This window comes from Mastomys coucha, unplaced genomic scaffold (assembly GCF_008632895.1).
Source record: "Mastomys coucha isolate ucsf_1 unplaced genomic scaffold, UCSF_Mcou_1 pScaffold11, whole genome shotgun sequence".
In the NCBI taxonomy this organism is placed as follows: domain Eukaryota; kingdom Metazoa; phylum Chordata; class Mammalia; order Rodentia; family Muridae; genus Mastomys; species Mastomys coucha.
In genome coordinates this window covers 8,962,377-8,974,008 of record NW_022196893.1, presented here as the reverse complement: position 1 = coordinate 8,974,008, position 11,632 = coordinate 8,962,377, and the positions used below count along the sequence as shown (strand labels likewise).

Sequence of the window (11,632 nt, the reverse complement as noted above, 5' to 3'; positions counted from 1 at the left end):
AAACAGTTAGTGAGACATTTCTGTCACATACCTAGGACTGCTAGGAGCATGAAAGCCACTGGGAGCTTTGGCTGAGCCACAGGCATCTACCCTGTCCGATGTAAGCACCGTGCTGTGTGTGGTACCTGTGTCCCATATGTGGTTAGACCTGTGACAGCTGGAATATGCTTGGTCCTGACAGCAAGTCCTGAGCTGTAGCAAACTTGCTTTCCTCACAACAGAAGGAGCACCAAGCCTGTCCTTTGTCCTCAATGGTGAGCTTTGTTCCTCTAGCCCTTAAGACTTGAAAAGCTGGTGTCCTTGATATTGAGGGGTGAGACCTAGTGAAGGGCTGCAGCATTTGTGTGCCCACTTCTGCAAAAGTCATGAATGAGCATATAGGGTACATGTGTGTTATGGTGAGTTTCTCCATGCTGTGACAAGTACCATGGCCAAGGCAACCTAGAGAGGGAAAGCCCTACTTCAGGTCACAGCCCACCATGGAGGGGAAGTCAGGGCAGGAACTCAAGCAGAAGTGTGAGCCATGAACCATGGCAGGACCCTGTGTGCTGACTGCCTCATAGGTTCATGCTTATGTAACTGTCTTACATGGTTCAAGATCACATACCCAGGAATGGTACCACCCACAGTTAGAAGGACCCTCTTATATCAATAAACAATCAACACAACTACATTGGTTGCTTATGCCTTTTGGAGGCAAAGGCAAGCCATTCTCTTGGAGTTTGAGACCATCTTAGGTTGCACAGTGAGATGTTGTTTCAAGCCAAGAAGTAGTCAAGACAACCCTATCTGATCTGAACAAGTCCCCTCATTTAAGACTGCTTTCTTAGGTGACTCTAGGCTGGTCAAGTTACCAGTTAAGGTGACTAAGATGTGAGTGAATATATGGAAACATATTTTAAAACTTCACTTGTATAAATTATGGTAGGGTTATTACTTGTATCTATTGCTTTAAGACAGGTACTGTTTCCAAGGCTCTAATTTGTAAACTGTAGGATACACTGCATAAATACTCCAGGGACTTCCAGTTTAAAAGGTAAACTGTAAGCATATTGGATCTCTCAGTCATACCACACCAATGTTGTTCTTAGGGAAGTCCTTCTTAATGGCCCTTTTGGCTGCTAACCACCTGTGTTCATTTTTCCTTTGAGTTTATATCTGAAATGGAGTGAGAATGACCCTCTTAGGACAAAGACACATTTATCTGGGGACAGTCTGTGTTAAGAAAGGAATGGGTTTTTAACGGTGGCAGGAGCTTGGTGATGAGGACCCTATTGGGCCCTAGTCTGACCCTCATCCCAAAAACTAGTATGTTGTCCAGAAAGGCACATTGTCCCTGTCGTATGTGCTAAGGATCAAGGATTTCTTGTGAATTTTATGTCTGGGGTGCCCTGTGTAGTTGTGGATGGTGGACATCATCATTTATGCTTTGATTTTAAGGTCTGCCTTGATGATGTGTCAATTTTCTCAAACAGTAAGATGCTTGGAGAAATAGTTATATAATGTGTGAAGAGATACTCATTTCTCTGAATTTCAAGGCCTCATAAGACTGTGTATCCAGTTATCAGACTGAGACCACCTGCCTTGTGTGGGTATCCCAAGTGCTCAATGAAAGCTTCTTATAGGTGCCACACAATCCATACTTGGAGCCATTTGCTGCCAGTGACTATGGCATAGCTACTGCATGAGTAAAAAGGATTGACTAAGTACCTAGTTAAACTCCATTGTGAACCAAGACACCTGCCATCTGCCCCATGCCCTGCGTCTCTGGACAAGTCAGCCTGTGATCTTCTTGACTTTCGTTTTCTGTTGAATTAAAGAAAATGTCAAGTAAAGCAAAACCACTGGTATGTGGTGGACATAGGTGTGTGCACTGCTGTGGATTAGAAGTGTAAGAGCTGGGTGCACTGATCTCTGGTGTGTGGTGGACATAGGTGTGTGCACTAGTGTGTGTGGACATAGGTTTGTGCATTGGTGTGTGTGGACATAGGTGTGTGCACTGGTGTGTGTGGACATAGGTGTGTGCACTTGTGTGTGTGGACATAGGTGTGTGCACTGGTGTGTGTGGACATAGGTGTGTGCACTGGTGTGTGTGGACATAGGTGTGTGCACTGGTGTGTGTGGACATAGGTGTGTGCACTGGTGTGTGTGGACATAGGTGTGTGCACTGGTGTGTGTGGACATAGGTGTGTGCACTGTTGTGGATTAGAAGTGTGAGAACTGGGTGCACTGATCTCTACGAAAAAAATCACGCCAGAGGTTGTTCGACGGTTTTAACCATTTGGAGCCCACTCTGTTCATCTCAACCGACTGTTGTCCCCCCTGCCCAGGGGCCTCTCTCCTACTGTCTGGTCTCCTGTGTATGTCATCCTGCTGTGGGAGATAAGAAATGACAGGTTTATCACTGAATCTACCTTTTAAAAAAGGCTGACTTTTGTTTGTTTTGTTGTTTTTTGTTTGTTTTGTTTTGTTTTTCAAGACAGGGTTTCTCTGTGTAGCCCTGGCTGTCCTGGAGCTCACTCTGTAGACCAGGCTGGCCTCAAACTCAGATATCAACCTACCTCTGCCTCCCAAATGCTGGGATTAAAGAGGTGTGCCACCACTGCTGGCCGGAATCTGGCATTTCTTGTAATTTTATGCTTATTTGAATGCATTTACCATATTTTACTAAAATATCACTCATGTTTATAATGGACTTTGGGGGCTTCTTTAAATTTTTCCCTGAGGAAGTGACTCACTCCCCTCCTCTTAAGTCCACCACGCTCAGAACTATCTATTTCTTTGTTCATTCATTTATTCATTCATTCACTTTACACCCAGTCACGAGATCCTCCTCTGGACCATGCTGAGCACTGGAGGACAGAAATGGAGACAAAGCATCACTGCTCTGAAGAGAAAATGGAGGAAGTTCACAGGGACCCTAGGGCAGGACAGAGAAGGGAAAGCCAAAGTTAACCGCCAGGGATCTAGAATGCTCCCACTGCCTTCTGACTGTTGTCAGCTTAGGTTTTCCATGTCAGTGGTATTCCCTCAAAACCTTCTGGTTTGTAGGTGCTTCTAGAAAACTACCCCAAGGGGTCCCAGGGCTTGAAGAGGCCACCTGTAGCTGATTTGCTTAATGCCAGATGCTGAGAAATGCCGCCCTCTACGTTCACCCCAGCTCTGCCTGGCTCTGATTGTACACTGCAGGGAGATGGATATTGCCCTCTGGGTCTGCTTCCTCCAGAGGAGTCAGGGAAGCGGGTGTAGAGGAGACCATTCCTGGCTGAGACCTGAAGGGCACACAAGAGCTGAGCGGGAGCTGGTGGGATGTGAGCTTCTCTGGCAGAAATAAGTGTCGTGAGTATTATCAGAGGTTTGTGTCCGCAATTCTGAGAAGCAGGCAAAGCTGCTTATGAAAGAGCACTGGTACTTCCTCAATCTGCTCTCTGTTTCCTCCAGATGGGGCACAAATAAATAGGAAGAACCTACGGCTCACTGCTACTTGGAGGCTCCCGAAGGAGGCTGCCTGTCCCCCAAGCACAGAGGTAAGTGTCTGGTTCCTGATGAAGAGCTGAGGATGAGCGCAAAGTAGGGGGTGTGGGGGTCTCCAGGGTGGAACAAGACAGGAGAAGACTGGCCTGGGGTAGTGTCTTCCTCGGACTTGGCCTCTCTAGGAAGACTAGGTCTCAGACTCCAAGGCGGTTTGTAGGGAAGGGGCATCCAGGAGCATTCAAGCTGGGTACAATGTTGGGGCCCTGGGAGGGTTAGGGTTAGGGTGTGCTTTAGGGCTCAAGGAGGGTTAGGGTTAGGGTGTGATCTGGGGCTCTGGGGCTCTGGGGAGACCCAGCTTTATCAGACCACCAGACTCTGGTGGTCTGGTGGCAGGTAGGACTCCCTTGAAAGTTCTGCATTGGGCTAAGCACCATGTTCCTTCTAACTTTGCCACGCATATGTTATTTTATTCCATGTCCTGAGATTCAGGTCAAACATCTGGTGGACAGGGTGGGTAGGAGCCACAGTTCCCTCTGTCCTCAACTCGAAGTGGAAGAAGAGAGGAAAAAGAGAGCGGGGTAGAGACAGTTCCTCCCTGACAGGGACACAGTCAGCCCCTCTGCTGACAGAGAGCACTGACATGACTCACAGCTCATAAACTAAGCTGTTCATATGTCCCACATGCTGTATTCCAGAGGTCATACATTAGCCATTGTTTGACAGAAATCTCCATGACCTTCTAAGCAAAGAATTTGCCTGAGGTTCATGCCCCTGCCTCCGCTCTAACCCAGCACATAGGGCCTCTGATCCTAATCTGTCAAGGAAAAGGGGCCTTCACCCACTTCTCTGTAGTGCAGCCTCTCCCCTCTCCCTATCGCTTTCTGAAAAGCTTTAAAGGAAGACTCTTTCTCTGTCTGCATGGGCTGAAATGCCATTTCAGGCCCTACCCTGCCATTGACCCTAACAAATCTTTAGCTGGAACCTAATGTCCGGTACTGGAACCAGAAGGGTGGCAAAGAGGTTGCCCTGTAAGGCTCCCCCTCCCTTGCTCTGCTGTCTGTGCATCTAACCCTAGACCTCTCTCTCTTCCCCTGGTAAGCTCCCGAGGTCTTCTTGGATCTCCTGTCTGTCTATACCGGAAATCTTTGTAAGTCACATGTTCCATGGGGCTTGGACTGTCCCTTCCCTCCGACCTGCTGAGTACAGAGATTCCTATTCTCAATCTCTCCTTACTACTTCTGTTCTGGCCACACTTCAGGACGGAACCTGAGTGCCACAAGGGCGCTTGTCTCCCTGGCTGCCTGTCCTCTAGACTATGGTTCTCAACCTGTGGGTCGGGACCCCCTCGAGGTCTCCTAGCAGATGTCTTGCATATCAGATATTCACATCACGATTCATAACCATATCAAGATACAGAAGTAGCAATGGAATAATTTTATGGTTGGGGGTCACCACAACATGAGGAACTGTTTTAAGGGGTCACAGCATTAGGAAGGTTGGGAGCCACTGGTCTAGACCCTCTTGACCAGGGTTCATGATGGCATTGCTCAGTTCCATGTGTCTAAGGACTCCCCTCTGCTGCTTTCTGTGTGACCTCTACATGACCTCTACACACTTCGTCCTGAACTTTTCTTTAGCAATTCCTCAAATCCTGAGTTTCTTTAGCAACACTGACCACAATGCAGCAGCTCCTTTGATTTAAAAATTCCTAGATTACTTCACATGGTGCAAAGCACGTGACCCCTTATACTTGGGCATCCTTCCTCTTCCATAGCTGCCCCTCTGTCAACCTGAGACCACATTTCAAATTATAAAACGATCCTTCCATTCTCAGGGTACCATTTTTGTCCATTGTGCCTCTTCTTATAGCAACCGCTCTTAAAGAAATTCTCGAAGCAAATTTGATGTCAATTTCTTCACTACCAGGCCTTGAGCTATTCCCACTATAAGAAAGCATCACAGAGGGTGAGTGCCTAGGTGTAGTCAGGTACATGCTGCTGGTATGCGTGCATGAATGTGTGTGCTCACAGGTGCATGCGTGAGTGTGTGATTGTGTGTGTGTGTGAGTATGTGTGTGTGTGTGTGTGTGTGTATGTGTGTGTATGTGTGCATGTGCCTGCATTTCTGTCCACACCTGGGATTGGCTTGTAGCCTCACCATATGAGCTTCTAGGTCTCTCTGTAGGGTTTTCCCTCCTCAGAGGCCCTGCCAGAACATTCTTGCATATTCAGATTCTAACAATTAAATCCTCTCTGGTTTCTTTGTAGTTTCAGAGTGAATAAACCCTTGTGCTCACTCCTCACAACTCAACCCCAAAACCCCACTCGAAAGTTTTGCTTTTATTGTGTCAAGATATTCATAACCCAGTGCTGTAGGAAAGGGCATGAGTTCACTAGTGTTTAATGTCAAAGAAAAACACAAATGACACAGACACAGGCCAGGTATATATTCAGAAGTGGTGGCTTTTAAATTATCCAAGCCAATCCGGGCAAGGTACACATCATCCTCTTCTGAATTTGAAAGGTTCTGGATTGAAGAAATTCTACCTTTTCTGAACTTATTTTTGAGGTCATTCAGAATGGAAGGAGCTCAGAAATCTCGGCTTATCGCATACTCCTGGGAGTTAAGGGACGTTTATAAACAACTACTGCTTACAGTGTGCTGTGTGTACACACCAAAAACAAAACAAAACAAAACAAACCGGGAAGCCACAGTAGCCCTCAAGCAAGCCACCTAAGTCAGTTCTGAAGAGTGACTGATAAAAAAATGTCCCCAGAAGAATATAGTTATTTTTCCATACTTGTGGATATATGTAAGCAGGTGTGGGTCTATAGGTCCCAGACAAGGTGCCAAGTGCACCTTATTTCGTGGACAATGGTTTGTTGAGGATGCTTCTAGCTTGCCACTTACTCAGCACCCTCACCCACTCCAACAGTCCTTCCATTGGTGAGACACACTGGCTCTCACTGCTTACCGCCAAGAGGAGCCATTGCTCTGGCAGAGTCTGTGGCTCACCACTGACATCTCCTCCTTTCCTTTGCTCACATTCAGCTGAGTAAAGATTTCCTCTTGGTGTCATGTTTTCTTTCCCTGCCTTTTTCATGTGGCTTTGGGGCCTTGGACTCAGATTCACATGCTTGCTAACACACGTGTTACACACTAAGCCAGGTCGTCAGCCCTGTTTGTTGTTTGAGTTCTGTTTTGCTTTGTAGGTTCTGGTTTCAATGTTTTACTCAACCCCTAAAATCACATACATAGTTTTAATGCTCTTACTGGGTTTGTTTTGGGTTTCAGAACTTTAATCCACCTTGGATCTGGATATAAAGAAACAAGCTAACTTGAAAGCATGGTCCCCTCATTGACTAGAAGCCACTAGTCCTGAGTGTGCAGTCCCTCTATGCCTCAGTGCCTGGAGACAGCAGTCTAACTTTCTAAGCTCTGACACACTTGGTCATATTCATTATCATTTTTATATTTTGCTCTGATTACACTTATTTATTAACAAATTCTCATGCCTCTTCTGCTCTGTTTGGGGTTCAGAATCAACTCCTCCTGTATCCTTTATTACCATTTATTTCACTGAATTTCAGGATTATTCTCAGTAAACAGTCCCTTGGAGACAGAGGTGGGACTTTCTCCAGAGCTAGCATTGGCCAGGAGGGGCAGCCCACCTCCTCTCTGGCACTGACACTGGCCTGGGTATCAGAGGGACAAACTCAGGTCATCAGAATGGTTTGCACATGAGAGGTTTCCATGGCCCTGGCAAGTAAATTGGCCCTTTAGCCTCTCACTGCGGATGCACTGTGAGTGGACGTCTGCGCTTCTCTCCTTCCCTTGTCAAGGGTTCCGTACATGGCCAGCATGCACACTCCTTTAACAAGTCTGGATTTGATTGGCTTGGGAAATGGTTCTGTCTCTGCCCCCCCCACCGCCCACCCAAGCATATTTCTACATACACTCAGGCATCATAATGGATAAACACATCTAGTTTCCCATTTCTTTCCCTTCCTGCCACCCTTACCCTGCCCCTATTCTTCGAGGTCCTCCTGTCTTTATACTTACCCTTCATCTTCAAGGACTATTAAGCCTAACTTGTTTTATTTTTAGACAGGTCCTCACTGTGTTGCCCAGGCTAGCCCCAAATTCCTAGTCTGAAATCACTAGCAAGTGGAATTGACTGCCCACCAAGGCCCAGATTCAATTCGTAAGGTCAATGCCCCTCCTACTTATATGCTACACTAGCACTTGGGTTGAATGAGCATTTTTGTGTCTTCATAAAGCAGGATAAATCCTCAGCAAGTTTTCAGTTCTCTTCTTATCCTGCCTCATAGCAAACTCCCACCTTAGTCATCTGAGATTTTACTGTGTGCTCACTCACATTGGCTTCATGCAGTGGCAAACCTCCCCTACTTACCTACAAGGCATGCTGCTTTCTCTGTTCCCATATGACATGCTGTCTTGCTTTAAATCTGTCTTTTCTGAAAAACATGCTAGAATACCTTCTTTACAGGCAGTATCTGAAAACTTCTTCTCTGTCCTGTCTTCCTATAACCAAACTCTTTGGTTGACTTTTGAACAGCGAGGAAGACTTGGTCTTCTTAATTTATTTTGTGTATTCTTGTTTGTGTGGGATAAGGCATGTGTGTCCCACAACCTGGAGGGTGGTCAGAGGCTTAATTCTCTCCACTCTGGAATCCAGGGGACTTGATCTCCCATCTTCAGACTTGTGCAAAATCTTTTGCCTGCTAAACCGTCTCCTAGCCTCCTCAATATGTTTAGGAACTAGGATTTCTTTTCTGAAGTTATATGCCAAGGTGGCCTTTGTCCTGTTGGACCGAGGATCAGGGAACACAGCCTCTGAGGGAAGCATGGTAAGAGAGGGCGGGTCCTCAGTCAACCACCCTGGGCTGAGTCTCAGCTCCCTCAAACAGCTGTGGCACTGTGGCCCATCACTCCACATCCCTACACTGTTTCCTGTCTGCAAGGATTCTAACAGCTGCCCTGACCAAGGTGCCTTGATTTCCGCAAAGCGCTCTGCACACTTCCTGACTCATGGCGGGCATTAAACCTCTGTCGTCTGCTAACATGGACTCTCTCTGTGTATTTGGATACTCTGCTCGAGACTTTGATGACACAGCTCTGTTGTCTTTTACAGTAGATGATAACTTGTTCTCCATGATTTCAATTGTTAGGGACTGAATACTCATGTATCCCCAAACTCTTATGTTGAAACTACATCCCCAGGGGGAGGGTGCTGGAGACCAGTGTCCTTCTATCAGACATCCCAGAACACTCCCTTGCTGCCTCCTCTATGGCAGTGGCAGTGAGAAGCCTGTGAGGATGAGGCCTCATCTGACCTCAGACCTGCGTGGGCCTTGACCTTGACCTTGACCTTGCCACTTCCCAGAAATTCAAGAAATAAGTGTCTGTGGTTTTTATGAACTATCGGTGTTGTTTTGTGACAACAATCCTCCCAGATGAAGACATTAGTCATTGGTACATCCTTTTTTCCCCCTTGCTTGGGGACTCTGTTGGCTTTATGAAAGGCAGGCAGTTGGCTACAAAACCCTTTCATCCCTCTATGCCACAGAATCCTTTGGTTACTTTTAAGCATAGACAACTCAGGTGCACCAGCAGCAAAGGTTTGATGGGATTTAGCATATAACTTTTCAATTAGCTTCAGCTATGGGGAGAGGGTGAGACAGAGGTTTGGGATCTGTGTGCATTGTTATTCAATCATCTTAGCATTTTCAAAGGGAATATTCCATCATTTTACATGGTTTACTGGTTCCTCCTCCATTTATATTGAGCATTGTAGGGGTAAAATAACCCTTGTTACAGTCCAGGGGTCAATGACTAGACAGATAGATGGCTGATAGATGAGAGATAGGTAAGATAGACAGACAGACAGACAGACAGACAGACAGACAGATAGATAGATAGATAATAGATGGATAGATGGATGATATATAGAAAGATGATTGATAGATAGATGGTAGATAGATAGATAGATAGATAGATAGATAGATAGATAGATAGATAAATAGATAGATAGATAGATAGAAATCCAGACAGATAGTTGATACATGAATAATATACACACTCATGACGCAGTCACAGGAATGGATGAAAGAGTGCATAAACACATGTGTACATTCATAGATGAGCAATATGTAGATACATAGGTACATGGATGAATTGATAGATAACAGATGGCTGTGCACTGGGTGCATCTTGACTCAAGTTTCAAATGCCTGTAGGAGACAGGGCCACCTCAATGGCTCTGCTCCTCTGGTACTTCCCAAGTAAACTCAGTGAAAACAAGGAAATCCCCAGGCTTCAGAGAAAGGGGAACTGGGAAGCAGAGGGGCCTGTGGGAGACCTGATGGTAAAGTGAACAGAGGGAGGGAGAGCACCAGGCTCTGCCTGTGCTAGAGAACAAGATTGGGTGGCTGTGTGCAGAGATAGAAACAGGAGAGCAATCACACCTAGGCAAGCCCCGCCCCCACCACCACATCCACCAAAGGTGTGGGTCTCAGCTCCTCTGTGAGGCCTGGAGCAAGTTAAGCAGCAGCCTCACTTTCATCTCTGGGCACCTCACTGTGGTCTGGGGAGGGACATGCTGCCTCAGAGGCCATCAATCCATGTCTTCTATGCTCATGCTTCAGCTCAATGAGGCTTGAGTGAAGGGAAGAGCCCCAGGGCACCACGCATCAGGGCATCTTCCCTGGGTTCTGCTTACAGGGCATCAGCAGGGTCCTGGGCAGCTCTCAGCCTTACACACTGTTTTACAGCCACAGAGGATGCAGTCTAGGAGTGAAGAATCGCAAGCCCTGTAACATGAGTGGGACTCGAACCTCAGCCAAGCAGCAATACAGAATTCCAGGACAATGAGAACAACACCCTGCCCGTAGCTTCCTGTGTAGCCACCCAAACTGTCAAAAGGAAGCAGCAAATGGCACTACCCTGGGGGCTGCACTACATGGCCCTGGTGGCTCTCTGCTGGAGACATGGGGTGACAGAGGCAGAAGGTAAGACTGATGAGCCCTTCCCTTTATCTCCCTTTTTAATGTTGAGTCTGGTTGGAGCTGTACCCAGCATAAGCCCAGCAGTTCCCAGAACCAGTGTAGCTCAGGCCATTGTATCCAGCTCTGTTTTTTTCCTGTCTCTCCTATATTCTTTCTCTCCTTCTGGATACACTGCCCCTCTCTTCCCTGTCCTTCATGTTCCTGATCCTCCTTGCATTGCCCTGGAGCATCCAGCTCAATGGTGTCCCTCTCCATCCGTATTACTCAATGCATCCCCTAAACTCCCAACCTCGGATGAGCCAGAGTCTTCTCTTTGCATCCCACAGGTCTGCTAGTCCTCTAAGGGCTTCCAGATCCCATAACTCTTGCTCTTGAGAGCTTTGGCATAGGACCTTTCCCCACACAATGTCTCTAACCCGGTCCTTTACTCTAAGACCCTATGGGACACTCTGGAGGGTCCCGAAGCTAGAAGGCTGTCCCCAGTGTCCCATGGACTTCTTCCATGACAATGTAGTAGCCACTGTCTCTTTACCAAGCCCAGCTTTAGAGAGAGGCCAAGGCTTCGCAGGTCAGGACCCTGGAAAGGGATATGTCGGTTATTTCTCAGGCACTGCTGTGTCTGTCCTACCAAGTGACACCTCAGAGAAAGGGGTAGGCCTGAGCACTGCCCTACATGAGGGCACGTGTAGCACAGAACATACCTCATGGCTGAGAATCCACTGAGATCTCATGTTCCTATCAGAAAAGGAGTGTCCTTAACAGGATCCACCACACAGCTGCACCAGGCTCAGGGCCCTCTACCTGGTCACCTGGGCCTCAGCAGGAAGCTAGAGACCAGGGCTTTGTGGTGCATGCCTTTAATTCCAGCACTCAGGAGATGGAGGCAGGAGGATCTCTGTGAGTGTGTTGCTAGCCTGGACATCAAAGTTGGTTTCAGGCAGCCTGCATTAGATAGAAAGACCTGCCTCAAAAGAAGATACTCCTGTGGGACAGGAGTGAGAGGGACAGGGGACACCTGGATGCCTGGAGGGGAGAGGATGCCTCTCCTGATCCTCTGTTTCCCTCACAGACACTGTCCCTCTGAAGACTCTGCAGTGCTACAATGACTACACCAACCACATCATCTGCAG

The 11,632-nt window shown here is 47.2% G+C and overlaps 1 protein-coding gene across 1 annotated transcript in view; it reads left to right on the top strand.

Moving 5' to 3' along the window:
• The first annotated feature begins 3,238 nt into the window (after positions 1–3,238).
• Csf2rb (colony stimulating factor 2 receptor beta common subunit) overlaps positions 3,239–11,632 on the top strand; it is a 25,631-nt gene continuing 17,237 nt past the window's right edge. The window contains exons 1-4 of the mRNA XM_031359416.1: positions 3,239–3,339; positions 3,442–3,527; positions 10,269–10,505; positions 11,572–11,628. Coding sequence (XP_031215276.1) covers positions 10,430–10,505; positions 11,572–11,628 — 133 coding nt within the window. The 5' untranslated portion in view covers positions 3,239–3,339; positions 3,442–3,527; positions 10,269–10,429. The remainder of the gene's footprint in view (positions 3,340–3,441; positions 3,528–10,268; positions 10,506–11,571; positions 11,629–11,632) is intronic.